The 21,147-nt window shown below is 39.3% G+C and overlaps 1 protein-coding gene across 1 annotated transcript in view; it reads left to right on the plus strand.

The window, feature by feature from the left end:
* Positions 1 to 21,147, plus strand: part of SLC35F1 (solute carrier family 35 member F1) — a 411,079-nt gene that overhangs the window by 318,895 nt on the left and 71,037 nt on the right. The window contains exon 3 of the mRNA XM_033234406.1: positions 13,837 to 13,964. Coding sequence (XP_033090297.1) covers positions 13,837 to 13,964 — 128 coding nt within the window. The remainder of the gene's footprint in view (positions 1 to 13,836; positions 13,965 to 21,147) is intronic.

Consider the following 21,147-nt stretch of genomic DNA (forward strand, 5'->3'; position numbering starts at 1 on the left):
TTCAAAATAATAAGTTGGTTTACTAACATCTTCCGATGGTGACCAATTAGGGTTTAGATTTTAAAAAAATATTTCCCTGGTGGTGACTGTTGTTGTTGCTGTTATTTTAAAATTCATCACTAATTCATAGATTTAAACATATTTCATGCACCTTAATCCATTTCTGTTGTTACCTTCATGTGAAAGACTCTCCAGGTTGGCCTCTCAGTCCTTTTGATACCACCCTAGTAGTCTTTGAGTGCCTCACTGCTATTTTGTGTAACAAGATATTTCAGGCTTAACTTGTATATTACATTTCCTGACCCAGATCTGCAATCAGCCATTTCTCCAAAGACTGTTATTGTTTCTTTTAGTGGAAAGGTATTTAATGATGATAATCTGGGTTCTATGGTGCTTGTTTTCCCTAGGTTGGTATAATGGAAACTTTGTAACCCCACAAATACATGCTTTAATATTTTCAGTTAGAAGTGCAGACATATATATACACACACACACACACACATACACACACACATATACACACACATGTATATATGTATCCTAGAAGTATAGTATACTATTATTGCATTGTTCATAAAATGCTGCTTTTCTACTGAACTTGATTTCAGAAAAATGAAATATATATAACATAAATATAACATAAATATATAACATAAATGAAAATGTTTCTGATTTGTTTTATTAAATGTGCCACGCAAACAAAAACATGATTTTTATGGTGAATACTTTATAATAAAAAGCCAGAAGAGACCTCGGAAAAACAACTTAACCTCTTCCACATCCAATTTCATGATCTGAAAACTACTTTTCTCACAGGACTGTTAATAACAAAGCTATCATTTACCAAGCATTTACTGCAAGCCAGACACTTTACATACACTTTTTTTTTTCAATTAATCCTTATAGCAGTTATTTTCAAGTAAGTGGTGTTTGCCTCATTTTACAAATAGTAGACTTTCCCAAGGTGACACAGCCAGTTAAGTGGCAGACTCAGTGCTTTAACAGGTCTCTCTGGCTCCATGCTCTTCACCTAGAGTATAGGGTGGTAATTACATGAAAGAATGAATGTATGGTGCCTCTGGCTCAATGCCTGACAAATGGTGTTCAATGGAAAATAAATGTCAGGTAATAGAAGTAGCCTTGGTGGATCTGTGCTTGGCATTTGGGATGGGAGATGGGAGGGCAGACGGGGAGAGGAGGCCAGCCAGCTTTCTGCTTTACCAGGCTTCTGGCCCATTGACACTCCATCTTGCTAATTTCCCATGTTAGGTCTAACCTATGTGTCCACCATGACAGATGCTCTCATGTCAGAGCTCAAGGTCAGCCCTCAAGAGTGCAGGCTGGCACCTTCTGTCATGTTGTCTCTTAAATCTAGTCAGCAAATGGCAGTAGTCCGGAGGCAAGTCTGCCTTGGCCTCTTCCCCTTACACTGTGTGTCATTAGCTGCTACATGGCTCTTTGTTCAAAACAAAATTCACAAAACTGACAGATTCATCTGCTAATGTCGGGAGACATCAGAGCCAATCACAGGAAACTTGCAAAAGACAAATAGGGTCACTTTTCACAAAGTGGGATTAAGAATAGGAAAATAGTCTTGCCATTAAAAAGGACAAATACATTTTCCTCTCAGCAGGCTCACCCTAGGAAAATAGGGATGTTTATATGAGTACATAGTTTAATTATGATTGCTTTGAATAATTTCAAATCAAAGCATCCGCCCCACATATAGCCAACCTGTCATTAACCATTTTGAGCTAGTGAGCAATATTTTTCATTGTAAATGACATCTTCATGATGATGAAAATTTAGGTGTAAAGTGCCACATGTTGGCACTCATTCAAGATAGCAAATAATCACATACATTGTTTTAAATCACCTGGAAAGGAAACTAGTTAACTGTTTGTTTTCCTGTTTTGTTTTTGAGACAGGGTCTAGCTCTGCTGTCCAAGCTGGAGTACAGTGACATGATCTCAGCTCACTGCAGTCTCCACCTCCCAAGCTGAAGGCATCCTCCCACCTGAGCCTCCTGAGTATCTGGGACTATAGGCACACTCATTTATTTCTTACAAACACTCAAGGAAGCAGGTCCACCTAGTAGCACTAGTGTATAGATGAGGAAAATCAAGGCTTAAAGTGACTAAATTGATTTCTAGTTATTATTTTATATTATTAGTGGCTGTTATAAATGGGATTGCTTTCTTGATTTCTTCTTCAGATTGCTCTCTATTGGTGTATATAAATGCTACTGATGTTTGTATGTAGATTCTGTATCTTGCAACTTTACTGAATTTGCTTATCACTTCTAAAGTTTTTTGGTGGTGTCTTTAGGTTTTTCTAAATATAAGATCATATCATCTGTGTACAAGGCTAATGTGACTTTTTCCTTTCCAATTTGGATGCCCTTTATCTCCTTATCTTGCCTAATTGCTCTGGTCCAGACTTCCAGTATTATTGAAGAAAAAGTGGTAAAAGTGAGCATCCTGAAAGAGCTATACAAGGAAAAATATAAAACACTGATGAAAGAAATTGAAGAGGACAACACACAAAAAAATGAAAGGATATTCCATGCGCGTGGGTTGGAAGAATTAACTCTGTTAAAATGACAATATCACCCAAAGCAAATTATAGGCTCAATGTAATTGCTATCAAAATACCAATGATGGCCGGGCGCGGTGGCTCAAGCCTGTAATCCCAGCACTTTGGGAGGCCGAGACGGGCGGATCACGAGGTCAGGAGATCGAGACCATCCTGGCTAACACGGTGAAACCCCGTCTCTACTAAAAAATACAAAAAACTAGCCGGGCGAGGTGGCGGGCGCCTGTAGTCCCAGCTACTCGGGAGGCTGAGGCAGGAGAATGGCGTGAACCCGGGAGGCGGAGCTTGCAGTGAGCTGAGATCCGGCCATTGCACTCCAGCCTGGGCGACAGAGCGAGACTCCGTCTCAAAAAAAAAAAAAAAAAAAAAAAAATACCAATGACATTCTTCACAGAAATAAAGGACCCCAGTAGCCAAAGCAATCCTGAGCAAAAAGAACAAAGCTAGAGACGTTACACTACCTGACTCCAAAATATACTACAAAGCTGTGGCAATTAAATCACCATGGTACTGGCATAAAAACAGACACATAGACCAATGGAACAGAATAAACAACTTAGATATAAATCTATGTATTTATAGCCAACTAATTTTTAACAAAGGTGCCAAGAATGTGTTACAATGGGGAAAGGGAAGTCTCTTCAGTAAATGATCCTGGGAAAACTGGTTAACCATATGCAGAAGGAGGAATCTAGACCCTAGCTCTCAACATGTACAAAAATCTAATCAAAATGGATTAAAGACTTCAGTCTAATACCTGAAACTATGAAAGCACTAGAAGAAAACATTGGGGAAATGTTCCAGGACATTGCTCTAGGCAAAGATTTTTTCGTGTAAGACCTCAAATGCACAGATAACAAAAGCAAACATGAACAAATGGGGTCGTATCAAGTTAAAAACCTTCTTCACAGCATCCTGGCTCACACGGTGAAACCCCATCTCCACTAAAAATACAAAAAAAAAAATTAGCTGGGCGTGGTGGCGGGCGCCTGTAGTCCCAGCTACTTGGGAGGCTGAGGCAGGAGAACGGCATGAACCTGGGAGGGCAGAGCTTGCAGTGAGCCAAGATCAAGCCACTGTACTCCAGCCTGGGTGACAGAGCAAGACTCTTGTCTCAAAAACAAACAAACAAAATTTCACAGCAAAGGAAACAATCAACAAAGTGAAAGGACAACCCAAAAAATGGCAGAAAATGTTTGAAAACTATTCATCTTATAAGGGATTAATAATCAAAATATATAAAGAGTTATATATAAACAACTAAATAGCAAAATGTCAAATAATTTGATTTTAAAATGAGAAAAGATCTAAAAACACCTTTCTCAAAAGAAGGAACAAATGGCCAACAGGTATATGAAAAAATACTCAACATCACTAATCATGAGAGAAATGCAAATCAAAACTACAGTCTCACCCCCATTATAATGACTTTTGTCAAAAAGACAAGGAATGACATACTGGTGAGGATATGAAGAAAGGCGAATCCTTGTACACTGTTGGTGGGAATGTGAATTAGTATAGCAATACTGTGGAAAACAGATGGACATTCCTCAGAAAGCTATAAATAGAACTAACCATATGATCCAGCAATTCCACCATTGAGTTTATGCTCAAAAGGTAGGAAATCAATATATCAAAGAGTTACCTGCGTTTCCATGTTTATTGCAGCACTATTCACAATAACCAAAATGTGGAATCAACCTAAGTGTCCATCAACTGATGAATGGATAAAGAAAGTGTAACACACACACAGAGGAATATTATTCAGCCACAAAAAGGAATGAAATCCTGTCATTTGCAGCAACATAGATGGAACTGGACGTCATTATGTTAAGTGAAATAAGCCAAGCATAGAAAGACAAATATTGCATATTCTCACTCATACATGGAAGCTAAAAAAGCGGATCTCATGAAGATAGAGAGTAGTCTGGTGCTTACCAGATGCTGGGAAGAGTAGAGGGGAGTGGTAGGGGATGAAGAGAGGTTAATTAATGGGTACAAATATATACTTAAGACCTGTTGTTTGATAGCTCAGTATAATTAATTAACCTTAATCAACTGTACATTTCAAAATAGCTAGAAGAGAACAATTCAAATGTTCCTAGCGTAAAGAAAAAATAAATATTTAAAATGATGGTTATCCCAGTTACCCTAATTTGATTACAGGAATGTATCAAATTGTCATATGTACCCCCAAAATATGTACATCTAATATGTATCAATAAATAAATAAATAGTGACTAAGGTGCACGACATTGTGCACTCCATGCCTGGAATAGCCTGGGTGAGAGCCCACTGCCGAATGGCTCCACTGCCTTCCATCATGGTGCACTGCCAGCAGGAAGATGTGGCTGCCATGATGCTCAACTGCGCAGGACACCAGGCTTGATTTCTCTGAGAAGACTGCTTTCTGGAGCCTGGCAACACGGCAGCCCTGAGGGAAAAGCCCAACCTGGCATACTCACTGTCCAAATCAAAAGGCAGGAACTCTTGGGACTATTTTTCAGAACAAGAACCTGCACATATAGAAAACTGCAACAGGTGAAGCAAAATGGCCCTCAAGGGGAGTTGCTCAAAAACAGGTATCAACTGGACAGGAGTTTGGGGTATGAATATGTACTTAGTTTAAATGGATTACATTTTAGGAGGCTGACGGTATTTATGAAGAAATGCGTCTGTTAAAACTAGAAATATGGGACAAAAGTGTTGGTTTGTGTTGTATCTATTCTGTCTGCAATGATATCTATGCATTTATGGATTTTTCCCTAGTACTCAGCTTAAAGTAAAAAATACCAGAACCTTATGCAATGATGATTCACTGTATTTGCTTTTAGATATTTTTCCAAATCCATATTAGGCATTTCTTGAAAAAAAGGCGATTGAGCAGATTTTAAAGGTCTTACGTTGAGTAATTAATTTATCTCAATCACTATGCTAGGCAGTCTAGGGTGGGCAAAAACAAAACAAAACAACAAAGAATGAAAAGAAAGTGCTGAGGAACTGGGGAGGGATGGCAGAGAATTGGAGAAAGCTTCATGTGGGAGGTAACATTTAGACTGGGTCCTGAAGGATGAGTAGGAGCTTTGTGAGTTTGGTGAGAAGGGAACAAAATGAGAATGAACACAAAGTTTCTTCTCTTGGCTTTCTTTCCACCCTTCTGTGCGATTTCGTCTTTGAAGTCTTGCACGTAGTGTGCAATATGTGTGGTATCATTAATAGTAGAAAGATTGAGGTTCAGAGCCATTAACCCAATTCCTAGGTGCCATACAGCAAGAGGCAGCCTGTCGCTAAACTCACATCCGTTTATTACTAAGCCAAAATATCAAAGGACTGCCTTTTATACTTTTCCTAATCTCACTCTCTGGATCTAATAATAAAAATAAATGAAAGAAGACAAGAGAAAATTGATGTATCGTTTTTGTGTTTCATCCTTCACTCAGCTTTGCATTATGAGGTGCAACTAACTGATTGCAATCCTTCTCATAAACAATTTAGATTTTCTTTTTTATATAATTAGGACATTAATTTTGTTCACTTTTCATACTAAAGATAATAGTTTTAAACTCTAAATCCAATACTATATTTTAGCTTTTTTTTTTTTTTTTTTTTTTTTTTTTTTGAGGCGGAGTCTCGCTCTGTCACCCGGACTGGAGTGCAGTGGCCGGGTCTCAGCTCACTGCAAGCTCCGCCTCCCGGGTTTACGCCATTCTCCTGCCTCAGCCTCCCTAGTAGCTGGGACTACAGGCGCCTGCCACCTCGCCCGGCTAGTTTTTTTTTGTGTGTGTATTTTTAGTAGAGACGGGGTTTCACCGTGTTAGCCAGGATGGTCTCGATCTCCTGACCTCGTGATCCGCCCGTCTCGGCCTCCCAAAGTGCTGGGATTACAGGCTTGAGCCACCGCGCCCGGCCTATTTTAGCTTTTAAAGTAAGTAATTACATGTCCATCGTAAGTCATACTTATTTTCAAATTCACTGATAAGTAAAACAGGCTGGGTGTGGTGGCTCATACCTGTAATCCCAGCACTTTGGGAGGCAGAGGCGGGCAGATCACTTGAGCCCAGGAGTTTGAGACCAGCCTGGGCAACATGACAAAATCCCAACTCTATAAAAATTAGTCAGGTATGGTGGCGTGCATCTGTAGTCCCAGCTACTTGGGAGGCTGAGGTGGGAGGATTGCTTGATCCTGGGAGGGCAAGGCTGCAGTGAGCCGAGATCGCGCACTACACTCCAGCCTCAGTGGCAGAATGAGACCCTGTCTCAAAAACAAAACACACAAAAAATACTTAAACTTTCCCCTTTGGAGCTCTGGTGAAAGAGATGATATTATGGCATCACACTGTGAGCCAAAAAGGTGTTTATTCAAGTAAGAATCTTGCCCCCTCTGCAGGAGCATCACTCTTGCTGCAGACTCTGAAATGTGTGCTGAGTTTTGTTCTTGAGTAAAAACACCACGAAGGATGGCAGCACCCATGAGATCCCTTAATGAAAAAGCAGTTCCCAAAATAACGCAGCTTCTTGTCCCCTCAGCTGAATTCATTTAGGGTGCTGTCTTGCAGTGCTTTTATTATATACTCAGACTACCACTGGAGTGAACAAGAATACTATGAATCAAGGCTCTTCTGTTTTCCAGTCATTGGCTTGAACGTGGACCATGTTTCAGCCCTTGGACAAAAATTTTCATTCGCTCAACATTTATTAGCCACCACCACCCTCACCCCACCCCATGTGCGACCACTGTTACTATGTCTGGGGCCTTAGGAAGTAGTCGAGCATATGACGATTATTTTTGTAATGAGACTTTTTAGGCCAAAAAATTGATTTAAAGCCTTATTTCACATTTCACAGGAAAAATTCTGTTATAGACTTAGATCAGGCAAGGAGACATCAAATCCCTGATCCTGAAATGATGGTGATGGGACACATTCTGATCTCTAAGCTGATTCAGAGCTGAGGACTGGCAGCTCCTGGGGAGCACCATACAAATACTGGCACTCCGGCATGATGGGCCTCCCTGGAGTTGGCAGTGGGGTGCCCTGCAAGTGAGTTTGGACCGGTAGGTCAGGAAAGATCCCTTAATGAGAAATGCATGACTCACGAGGGTAACGGTATGATTATAAAACAGCAAGCAAAAGAAAATATTGCAATATGAATGAATATGAAGCCTGTTGCCAAATTGTCATGAGTTCAAATACTGGTTTACTTATGTGATCTTGTGCAAGTTACTTAACTCCTACAGGTCTCACTCTTGTCATCTGTAAATGGAGTTAGTAATAGTATCCAATATGTACAGGGTTATAATGAGGATAAGAGCGTTTGTAAAGCAAGTGGACACTGACACATAGTAAGTATCCTATTAAGTGTTTGTTTAACAAATTATAAAACACATTTGATTGGTCATCCTGTAGATGCTTAGCAAAATTAGACATAAATCACATGGCCAAGATTTTTCCTGTCTATTCTCAAACACTGAAGTTGTTGTAATGCTATCTTACTTCAAATTAGAATAACTTTCATTATGTGTTACACATTTGCCATACTCCATAGTCCTCTAAAGAGAGAGTGAAAACAAAACTTTATATCAATTATAAAGATATATGTGTATAAAGACATACATGTCAGCTGGGCGCGGTGGCTCATGCCTGTAATCCCAGCACTTTGGGAGGCCGTGGTGGGTGGATCACAAGGTCAAGAGATCGAGACCATCCTGGCCAACATGGTGAAACCCCAACTCGACTAGAAATACAGAAATTAGCTGGGCAGAGTGGCACGTGCCTGTAGTCCCAGCTACTCTGGAGGCTGAGGCAGGAGTATCGCTTGAACCCGGGAGGCGGAGGTCGCAGTGAGCTGAGATTGCACTCCAGGCTGGTGACAGAGCAAGACTCTGTCAAGAAAGAAAGAAAGAAAGAAAGAAAAAGAAAGAAAGAAAGAAAGAAAGAAAGAAAGAGGAGAGAGGAGAGAGGAGGGAGGAGGGAAGAGGGAGGAGAGAGGAGAGAGAAGAAGAAGGAGGAGGAGGAGGAGGAGAAGAAGAAAAGAAGAAAGAAAGAGAAAGAAAGAAGGAAAGAAATGCATTTTACTGCATTGCTTGAAAAATTAGAAAGAATTAGAAGTCTATCAGTGGAAGATTGAATCAATTGTGGCATACTCATAAAACATAATAATAGACATCATTTAAAATAAATGAATTAGCTCTCCATGAAACAACAAGGATGCATTTCTAAAACAAGGAGAAGCATGAAGAAGCCTAGAAGAGTATTTACAGCATTTACAGTAAACCTTCACATAAAATTTAAAAACACATGAAAGAAAGTCATATGCTATTTTGAATACATGCACACATAGAAATGTGAACAAAAACAGGAGCCTAAAAGATACATAACAAAATCAAGATGATAAGGCTGGCACTGTGGCTCATGCCTGTAAATCCCAGCATTTTGGGAGGCCAAGGCGGGTGGATTCTTTGAGCCCAGGAGTTCAAGACCAGCCTGGGCAACATGGCAAAACCCCATCTCTAAAAAGAAATACAAAAATTACCTGGGCTTGTTACTCAGGAGGCTGAAGCAGGAAGATCGCTTGAGCCCAGGAGGTCAAGGCTGCAGTGAGCCACGGTCATGCCACTGCACTCCAGTCTGGGAGGCAGAGCGAGACCCTGTTTGAAACAAGCAAACAAACAAACACCCCCACAAACAAAAACAACAACAAAAAAGCAATATCAAGACAATGATTTGAGGAAGGAGAAATGGAAATAAAATCTGGCAGGGACAGAGAGGGGTCTTTGATTTCATCTGTAAAATTTTCTTTCTCAAAAAGTAAAGATATGAGAAAAACACAGCAAGCTGTTAACATTTATTAAATCAGGGAGGAGGATATGTTATTCTCTAATCTTTTTATTTATATTTGGACATATTGATAATAAAAATAGTAAATAGAATGCATTTAATTGCCAAACCATAATTCTAAAGTTTCCACCCGTGGATTTTATGACTTCTCCCAGTTAATTTAAAAAAAGGTGGGGTGGATTTCAAAGCATTAGCATATTACCAGCTGTACTGGTGTTTCTTATAGATGGCCCTGTTTCATGAGGTTTGGGTAGTGCTGGCACAGGGACTCTAAGGAATGTATTTTCATTATTCTAGAAATAGTTTTAATGGTCTATTGTAGAACAGTGTTAATGGGAGTCATGTAGATAAATCCCCAAGCAGGCTTTTCAGCGGTTGCATTTTTTGCTCAGCCAAAAATAAAAAAGCCTTCCTCTTGCCCTCCTGAATAATTCTGCTAAGCAAGCATGTTGTCTATTTTCAGGTACTTCAAATGAAACAATATGGAAGCATTTATTTAGGGTGTTTTGCATTGCCAACTTCAGCAGAATGGCAAGGCAACTAATCATTCCTTTGAATCTATGTAATGAATAACACTTTGCATATGTTATTGATTGATGGAACCAAAAGCACCATAGCCCATTTTTTCAGTGCTATGTATTGAGATGTGGCTGGTGTGCTCTGAGTCTGGCAATTCTGTGTTCACTGTGTAAATTAACTGGGACAAGGGTCTGTGACCCTTTATTTATTATTTTTAGAATTGCAGTGTGGAGGTTAAATACCCCATTGACCTTTTTATATCCAAGGTGCAGTGTATTATGTGTAAAATGTTCACCAAATTAATTTTGTCAGATGTTGTCTACATTCTAACTAGAAAACAATTCTCATAGGCTGAAACATGAATATTTCTAATAGATATATTTTCAGTGCCTCAACTGCAATGGCATTTAACATTGCTGAGATTATTAAACATGAAATTTATTTATGCAGTTGTATTATTTATTGACTGCCTGTCATGCACTGTTGGATCTGGGAATAAAGTGATGACCAAGACAATTCTGCTGTCTCCAAATTGTTAATAATCTAATGTGTAACACAGTCAAGAAAGTAGGTAATTATAAGACAGGAGGATAAGCACCAGGTATAAATAAAGGGTGTTGGCTGGGCATGGTGGCTTACGCTTGTAATCCCAGCAATTTGGGAGGTCAAGGCAGGTGGATCACAAGGTCAGGAGATTGAGACCAGCCTGACAAACATGGAGAAACCCCATCTCTACTAAAAATACAAAATTAACTGGGTGTGGTGGTGCATGCTGTAATCCCGGCTACTCGGGAGACTGTGAGGCAGGAGAATTGCTTGAACCTGGGAGGTGGAGGTTGCAGTGAGCCGAGATCGCGCCATTGCACTCCAGCCTGGGTGACAAGAGCAAAATTGCATCTCACAAAAAAAAAAAAAAAAAAAAAAAAAGAGGGGGGTGTTAAGGGAGCACACAGCAGGAAAATCTAGCCCAGTCTAGGGTGATAAGAGTATCAAGGAAGGCTTCCTGATAGAACTGTGTATGCTGAGACTTCATTTGGAGACTGAAGGAAGAATAGTCCAAGCAGAGGAAACAGCACATGGAAAGGCCCAGAGACAAGAGAAAGCGTACTTTGGGCCAAATGTTCAGGTCATTTCTTTGGTATGAAGGGTCTTCACCACTCTGTGGTGGTATCTCTTTGGGATTCTTAGCTCAAGTCACCCTGAGAATGGCCATTGAACATTAATCATCTGAAAGTCCTAGTTTTGATCCTCAGCACAATGCACAGGCCCCCACCCAGGACCAATTAAATCAGAATCTCTAGGGGGCTGGTCCCAGACATTAGGACTTTTTTGAGTTTTGTTTTGTTTTGTTTTGTTTTGTTTTTGAGACAGAGTTTCACTCTGTTGCCAGACTGGAGTGCAGTGGTGTGATCTCAGATCACTGCAGCCTCCGCCTCCTGGGTTCCAGTGATTCTTCTGCCTCAACCTCCCAAGTAGCTGGGACTACAGGCGTGCACCACCACGCCCAGCTAAATTTTGTATTTTTAATAGAGACAGGATTTCACCATGTTGTCCAGGTTGATCTCGATCTCTTGACCTCGTGATCTGCCTGTCTCGGCCTTCCAAAGTGCTGGGATTACAGGCATGAGCCACCGCACCCAGCCAGGACTTTCTAAAGGCTCTCCAGATGATGTGAATATAGAGTCAGGTTGAGAATCACCAACTGACAAGACAAATCCTGACAGATATGTTGATTGTCAAACATGTAAGGCAAGTCAGAGAGGCAGAAGAGCTGTTCAACGACTGCCAAAATGATCTGGCGGTGAAGAACTGACCTTGGGGATCACATCTACCAGCCTTCTCATGTGCAAAACCATGAAAAGAGTGACTCATATTCTAGCACTGGCTCTTGACATATTCAGACAGTATTTCACAGGGTTGTTTTTTTTTTTGAATTCATTAATTCATTCACTCCAAAACACTTAGCTAACCGTTGCTATATGTCAGTATGCTAGATGCTATGGATAAGTATATGAGTAAGACATTAACTCTACCTTTGGATAAAAGCACACAGTCTAGTGAAGAGTCAGTAATCACAATCCTATGAAAGGATAAATCAGAGATGGATGTGCATTGCCCAGTTGGGAAAGGGGTTAGCCAAAAGACCAGAGAAGGGCTATATTTTGAAAAATGAATAGGAGTTTGCAAGATGGAGTGCAGTTCCCTGAGACAGAAAGACTTTGTGCATGCTTGAAGGTTTGAAGGCTATGAGAAGTGTGGCTTGAAAAAGTAGGCTGGAAAACTGATTTGACCACCAAAGGTTAAGAGACCCTTCTCTCCTATTGCCAACTGGCCACAACTCACGCTTTGGCAGTCTGTATGTAACTGAAAGCTTTGTGCTCACATGTCTCCATAGGGTTGGAAAGACCACGTCATGTCATGGTCGTTGGAATACAGCTAAGAGCAGAAATCAGTAGCTCAAGGTTCTGAGAGTGGTCCAAATACAGCTGAGGATCCAGTGTTCTGCTGAGGCTTTGAGGACCAGCTGAAGTACGTCTCTAGTACTAAAGATGTGTGTCACTGTTTAGGCAGCCTCTAAGATGGCCTGCAAGGATCTCTGCCTCCTGGTATTCACTTCCTTATGAAATTCTCTCCCCTTGAATGTGGGCTGGACTTATTGACCCTTTACTAAAGAATAGAGTAGAATAGAAGTGTCACTTCTGAGAACAGGTTATAAAAAACTGATCTTCTGTCTTTGGTTTTCTCTCTCTCTCTCTCTCATTCATCCTGGGATAAACCAAATACCATGTTTTGAGGCAGTACTGTGCAAAGATCCTTGGGGTAAGGGGCCAACACCCACCAACAACCATGTGAGTGAGCTTGGAAGCAGGTCCCTTCCCAGTCATTCCTTCAGATCACACTGCATTCCTGGTTGACAACTGGCTGCAACTTTCTGGGAGACCTTGAGCTGGAGACACTCATTTAAGCTCTAACCTGGTTCTTGACCCACAAAAACTGACAGATAATCAGTATTTCTTGTTTTAAACATCTCTGTCTCTGGATACCTTGTTACACAGTCATAAATATGGTATATAGTCACCATTCACTGAGTTTCTGTATATCTGCATCCTCTATGAAGACCCCACAGGTTGGCTACAGAGAGTTATTATTGTTCCTGATCCTGATTGCCCTGCCTTGAAAAATAAGGTTTATCTCAGGCCTGAAATATATGTCAAAATAAGAATGAAGAACTAAGAGATTCAGCTGTTCTGATACTACCAGTTTAAAATGCAACATGGTGAAGATTATAGTTGTTGGCAGTATTAAAAGTGTTTTCAAATGGCACTCCTTTTCATCTGAGAGTGATGACCCAACTTCCTCTCTCTTCCCATCATCCACAAACCACCAGAGTGCATGCAACATTCAAAGCTGATCAGGAACTCAGGATAGCATCTCAGAGTCTTACTACAGAACTGCTGCCAAGCACAAGCCTTTTTCTATTTGGTTCTTTTCATTTTTATCTATTTCATCACAATCCTGAAATTTAGGATGATCTGGAATGTGTGTGTTTATGCAGCCTTTCTGGTATACCTTTCCTTTTATTTTCATATGATGTAAATATTTTATCCTTCATTTATTCACACACAAAAGATGTTTTGCATGGTAAGCTAATAACCTGCCCAGTCTTACTCTGGCATAGAAACTAACTTGAAAAGCCAAATCTACAATAAAGATAATTTGCTAAGTAAAAACATGTGGGTATCTGATACCTTGATTTATTTGTTTAAATATTTGGTAAACTTAAGGTTAAAAATATGTAATGTTGCAACATATTAGAATTCTTCTAAATATACAATTTAGTCTGTTTCAGGAACCTAACCCATTTCTTCTTAACTTTGTAACACAGGAGAAGAAAACCTCCTGGCAATTTTACGACGAAGATGGTGGAAGTACATGATTTTGGGACTCATAGACCTGGAAGCAAATTACCTGGTGGTCAAGGCTTACCAATACACAACGCTGACCAGCATCCAGGTACCAATGGTTCTTCTTCCCTTTTCAGCTTCCTCTGTCCACATGTAGTTTACTTTCAGTTTAGTCCTTGAGAATCTGTATACTATAAGTTACTATCTCTATACTATACTAAGTATACAGACTGTACTATACAGATTCTGTATACTATAAGTCTGTAAGTTTTGCAACAAGAGGGAAACTGGTTGTATAAAAATTAACTTGAACTTTATTTATATGTCTTATAATTTTTTAAATTTAAGTGTAATTGGACATCTTTTATCTCTTTCAAATATATTACAATTACTATTGACAATGTAAAAAAATTTGTGGCTTTGAATGCTGTCAACTAACCTTATGTTAGCAGGAGAATTATTAATAAATATAAAAACAAATCAATTTTAATCACAACTTATAACTTTTTAGAATGTTAATAGACTTTGATTAAATAATCAAACTGCTTAATAATCTTTTCTTTTAGCTTTTATAATGTGTAAAATTTGCAACCGGAAGGGACAGGATTTTTCCTAAAGGGACAAGAATTCAATGCTTAAAATGTGTTGTGCCTGAAGATAGCTACTGTGTTCCTCTCTCCCTTCTTCCCTCTCCTTCTCTTTCTCACACACATGAACACACACACACACACACACACACACACACACACAATTGCAAGTTTACCTTTGCTTTTCACAATTTTTGACAGACATATATATTCCTCATTGCACTATAAATTTTGATAAACTTAACTCTTTTTGTTTCATCTTCACTTCTTTTTATATGGCAATATTATTAATTCCATACCATTGCAAAGCGCTAGGATAAAACACAAAACAAAACATTGTTCTCATACTAGATTTAGTTTAGCTTTGATACTTCCTGCCATCTTGTCTATTTGCTTATGAACAGCACTAACAAAAATGGAGAAACAAATAAGCAGCAAAGCACTTGAAAAAATTTAGATGAAATACAGTGGGTGGGAAACTATCTAAACCTGACTTAGTTTTCCTGCCATCTGATTTTCATATGAACTTCAAAGATAGCTTGAAATGAAAGTAATTAATGGTAGCATTTTTCCAGGACCACTTCCATTTGCATGTTGTGTTCCAAGAGCTTTTGTGCGATCAGATACCTAGTAAGGTGCATATTTAAGAAAATAGATAACTGATAAGGGAGACCTGAGCCTGTCTGGCCACTTTAATCCTTAGCATCCTGTGACTTTTAGACTGATGTTGGAAGAGATACAAGGCCGTAGCAAGATGCCCCATGAGACTCTAGAAGGAGTGCATTCTTGGCACTTGCCTTTTAAAAACATTTCCTTGTATGAAATCCTTTCTCTCCCTTTTAGAACTTTCTCTTCTCCAACTTTCAGAGCCCTGCTCTCCCTAAAGTTGGCCTTCTTGTTTCTTTTTCATCTTTTCCAAGATGAAAAGGAGACTCAAAATGCCCCCATGCACAATATATTACATTTCTTTTTGTTAAAAAATATATTTGGGGATACTCATACTCTCTATTCTCTATACATTGTCAATGCTGTTAGGACATTTTTAAAGATCTTAAAAGCAAGGATGATGACTTTTTAAAATTAATTTATAAATCTACCTGGTATGGCATCATGCATAAATTAGCATTTAGACATAAACACACCAATTATAAATATGATTAAGCCATCACCTAGGACTTCCCCAATTCCAGTTTCTTTATTTTGCGTAAGACCTCATGAATTCTAAGAAAACACACACACACACACACACACACACACACACACACACACAATGGTTGCAAATTCCAGAGGGAGAATAATTCAGTGCACAACTTTTTTTTTTCCTTTGTCTCACTTTTATACCCAGGCTGGAGTGCAGTGGCAGAAACATGCCTCACTGCTGCCTCAACTTCCTGGGCTCAAGCGATCCTCTGGCCTCAGCAACAAGTTGCTGGGACTACAGGCATACACCAACATACCTGGCTAATTTTTGTAGTTTTTCTAGAGATAGGATTTCCCCATGTTGCCCAGGTTGGTCTCGAACTCCTGAGCTCAAGAGATCCACCCACCTCAGCCTTCCAAAGTGCTGGGATTACAGGCATGAGCCATGCGCCCAGCCTGTATGTCTTCTTTAACAGCGATAGTTATAATGTCCTTCGTATTCACCTCTCCATACAATAAAGCTTTAAAATGGAAAAACCTTTTAGATACGTCATAGTTGCACCAGTAATTTGGTATGCTGTGTACAAATGAAATGAGTTTCATAAAATTGGCAAATTTACCACTAATTTAATTTTGAAATCTTATTATATATTTTTATGATAAATAATACACTGGAAAAAATTATGGAAATAAAAATTATTGGCAGTTTATGTATATCAACATTCATTATTCAGTGCAATCTGAAGTTGTCACTAGAAAAAAACATTGCTTCTTTCTTTCCACCTCCCCTCTCCCTTTCTCATCTTAGAAATGGTATAAGAATATTTCCCACTATAGATGTCCCATAAAGACCTAGGTTTCTCTCTCTTAAACACACACATACGATTTCTACATTTTTTATATTAATACCCTGCTCAAGGTGTCTCTATTACTTGGAATATCCTTTCCACCTCCATCCCCTTCCCATTGAAGTCCTATTTATTTCAAGGTCCTCTGTACCTTAGGATGCTTTCAAATTATAAATAGGGGAAAGCCCAGCGGAAACTGTCTTTTGAAATAAAGAAATTTAAACTGGGCATACAGTTGTGCACCTCTGTAGTCCCAGCTGCCCAGTTACTGGGGAGGTTGAGGCCAGAGGATTGCTTGAGGCCAGGAATTCAAGGCTGTCCTGGGCCATATAGTAAGATCCCATCTCTTAAATAATAGTAATAATAATAATATAATAATAATAAAGGGAATTTATTGATTCTCGTAACTGGAACATCTAGAAAAAGGATGATCTTCAGGATAGTTGGCCAAATAATATCATCAGGGGCTCATTTTTGTTTTTCGTTTTTCCCATGTTTCCCCTCTACTATCCTTTCTGCTAGATTTATATTAAAGCAGGCTCCTCTCATGGTCATGAGATGGATTTGAGCACAAATTGGGGGCACATGTCCTTCTTCCTTCATGTCCAATGACAGACAGAAAAGATGCTTGCCCACAACCATTGAATAAAAGTCTGACACTATATTCTGATTAGGCCACACTAATGGCCAAGCGGAATGCTATTAGTTAATTGGCTTAGACCTGGAGTATCTGAATCAATAGAGGATGAGATTTCTCTCACTGGTTTAGCTGAATGTTTCTCAACAGAAGTGCTCCTGGCATTTTGAGTGAACAGTACCCACTGATAGAGGCAGGGTGGGATCAATGCCATCCAGTCACATATCTGTCACCCATTAAGGGAGAGGTGAGACAGATGGATGCAGGAGGAAGAACCACAATGTCTCTACATCCAGTGTAGCTCCCACCTCCCATCAGCAAACCCCACAATCAGAATAAGTCTCTCTCTCTTTTGTCTTCCAAGATGTTTTGCTTTTTAGCTCTATTTGCAGTGTTTTACCTGAGAAGGATGTTTGCATATTCCCATCTACTCCACCAAACTGTGAGCTCTTTCATAGCAAGGATAATTTCTTGTTCACCTTTGAATCTCTAGTACCTAGAGGAAACCCCAGCACATACTAGATACTCAATAAATGTTTAAAGAAGTTAATTGTATACATTGATTTCCAGTATTTTGGAGCACAGGAACTCCCAATGGCCCTTTATCTAAATGTAGAGGCCCCCAGAATGTTCATAGAGGTAGGGTGCAGAAAGGGAGGGAGGAATGTTGTCTTCACACCAAAACTGGACCCATTAGCCCACAGTCAAGATGTATTAAAGGACCTAAGGGGGAAATGAGGAGTGACTTTCCTGTTTGGAACCATAGTTGGTGTTTGTTTGTTTGCTTTTTTTCTGTTGAGCATTGAAAAAATTACAACAAATTGTTTAAGTTCAGTGAGTTTTTTTTTTTTTTTAAGTTTTTTCAAGTGTGTTTTGCCTGTGAACAGTGACAATTTATTCTTAATAGCTGGTCCCCTTATCCTCAGGTATTTAGTTCAAACCTATGTTCTACACCTGACACTATATCCATCCTGCCATCTTTCTCAAGTTAGCCATTTGACACCCTATTTAATGCTGCATTCTGTGAAAAGGTTTATTTTAATTCTGTAGTAAGAAAAATTATTTCAGTGAAATGTCAATTAGTCTTCACTGTAATTTACTGAGCAAAAAACAGGGAAGTAAAAAGGCAAGTTGAATCTAACAGTTCTAGAACCGTTTTGCCACCTATAACAAATAAATCTATTAAATAATAAGTGATCAGAACAGAAGGTGTTTCCTCTGTGAGCCATGTTTATAGTGCTGTTTAGTCACTTCCACCAATCTTTTATTCACTACAGATTGGTGGAACTGACAAGTACCTAAAACAATTTTCCCTTGTTTCTATAAATATTAATTGAACACATAATATGTGTTTTACTTATATTAATCAATAAAGAAGACATGTTTATTTAGCATCTGAGAAATGCACTAGTTACTGCAGGTGATATAAAGAGAAGTGAATCAGCCTTGCCCTACTGGAGCTTATGAACTTCTAAAGGGGATAAGAGGCACAGCTTAATAATAGTAACACCAAGTGTGGCAAGAGAGCAGACACTTAAGTGCCATGATTTTCAAGGGAGGCAGAGATGATAGTTGTATGAAAAGTCAAGAAAGTGTCCATTCAGATGGGTCTATGAGATTGGATAAAATGTGGAGAGGATAAAATGTGGGTATAACTTTGCATATGAAACACACCTCATAACAGAAGTCTGGGGGCCTAAAACTCAAGGAATATGATTGGAGAACAATTATTTTCATCTGATTAATACAGTCACTTCAAAAGTAATTACTGAATACTTCGTGTTCAAGACACTGTATTAGGTGGTGAATACACTTGTACGCAAAAATAAATACTGTACATATTCTCACAGAGCTTCCAGTCAAGTGGGAAAGGCAGCTTTTAATCAAATAACCCATCGAATGAAGATATAATCAAGAATAAACATTCTGAAGGAAATCAACACAGTTCTCTGGGAATGTTTGTCAAAGCAATCTAATCCAAACTGGAAGATTGGGGAGGATCTTCCTGAAGAACTGATGGTGGGACTGAGTAGATTAGTTGGAAGGGAAAGAGATCCAGGCTAAGCAGACAGTGCGCTCAAGCCCCTATGTTGGGATGGACCATGGCAAGGATGAGGTTCCAAGCGGGGTCACGTGTCTGGGCAAGGACACAAAAGAGAAGAGTGACACAAGATGGTGAGACAAAGAGGCAGGGGTCAGCCCCCACAGATCTGGGTGGCCAGGCCAAGTGTTTGGGTCTTTAGGCTAGTACCACCAGAAGCCACTGCAAAATTTTTAATCTGCAAGGTAATGTGACAGATTTGAGTTTCAAAGACGATTGTGGCTGGTATGTAAACAGATTGAAGCAATAGGTACTCAAAAAGGAATAGAGGAAGCGAGAGCCAAGAGTTAAGCTGGGCCGCATTGTAGAAGGTCTTCGATGCCAGGATGACTTAATGTTGTAGGTAAAAGAAAACCTGTATTTTTCTTAGAAAACAAATGATAGGATGTGACCCAAGCACATTTGTTTTAACAAGAGAGATTTCATTAATAACTGACAGAGCACCAAATGCTCTTGTTCTCAGATTCTCTCGAAAACAGAGATGTAAACAAAAAGGCATAAAGAGTCACTCCCTGCTCTATCCCCTTGCCCTTTCAGTTTCTGCACAAATGTCACAAACAATGGATACATGAAGCTTGAGAGGAAAATATATGTATATATTTTCCTTTTATAATATATAAATATATATATATAGCTACAATTTCCTGTGAATCTATAATCACTGAAAAAATATTGTTGCAATTTCCTATAAATCTGTAATCACTGTAAAAATATAAGATCCTTTGAACTCTTCACACAACTTTCCCCAATGGTGACATTTTCTATTACTTAGAATAATGACAGATCCAGGATATTGACTGTAGAACTATTTCACTTTTCATACATTTTTACCTTCATGCGCGCGTGTGTGTGTGTGTATGTGTGTATGTGTAGTTCTATGCACTTTGGTCCCATGTATAGGTTCATGTAACTGCCACTACAATCAGGTACAGAATTGTCCCATCACCACAAAGGAAATCCCTTGGAGCTACCCCTATGAATCCCATCACTCTCATCTCTGTCACTGGCAACCACTAATCTGTTCTTTATCTATACAATTCTGTCAGCTAGAGAATGCTATATAAAAACTGAAATATACAGTATTTAACCTTTTGAGATCGGCTCTTTTCACTAAGCATCGTGTCCTTAAATCCCTCTAAATTGTTTCATGTATCAATAGTTTGTTCTTTTTTATTGTTGAGTAGTGTCCCATGGTATGAATAAACCAGAATTTGTTTAACCATTTACCTGTTGAAAGACATTTGTGTTGTGTCCACCTTTAGGCTTTTATAAATAAAGTTGCTGTGAACATTCATGTGCAGGTTTTTTTTTTTTTTTTTTGAGACGGAGTCTTGCTCTGCCACCCAGGCTGGAGTGCAGTGGCCGGATCTCAGCTCACTGCAAGCTCCGCCTCCCGGGTTTACGCCATTCTCCTGCCTCAGCCTCCCAAGTAGCTGGGACTACAGGCGCCCGCCTCGTCGCCCGGCTAGTTTTTTATATTATTAAGTAGAGACGGGGTTTCACCATATTAGCCAGGATGGTCTCGATCTCCTGACCTCGTGATCCGCCCGTCTCGGCCTCCCAAAGTGCTGGGATTACAGGCTTGAGCCACCGCGCCCGGCCGTGCAGGTTTTTGTGTCAATAAAGTATTCATTTCTCCTGGATAAATGCACAAAAGTGCGATAGCTGGGTCATATGGTAAGTGCATATTTACTTTTAGAAGCTGTCAAGCTAATTCCCATAGCAGCTGTACCATTTTACATCCCCACCAGCAATGTATGAGACATCTATTGGTTCTCCATCCTCACTAGCATTTGGTGTTACCATTATTTTTTTATTTCTGGCAACTTAAAAGCCATGTAGTAATTTCACTGTGGTTTTAATTTGTATTTGCAGAATAGCTAGTTATGTTGAGTATCTTTTGGGAAAAATATTTCTAACTTTTGCTTTATAATCTGAAGCTAAAAAAAGTTAACATTGACAAAAATGATAACATTTAT

Source organism: Trachypithecus francoisi, unplaced genomic scaffold (genome assembly GCF_009764315.1).
Source record: "Trachypithecus francoisi isolate TF-2019V2 unplaced genomic scaffold, Tfra_2.0 Lachesis_group15, whole genome shotgun sequence".
Classification (NCBI taxonomy): Eukaryota; Metazoa; Chordata; class Mammalia; order Primates; family Cercopithecidae; genus Trachypithecus; species Trachypithecus francoisi.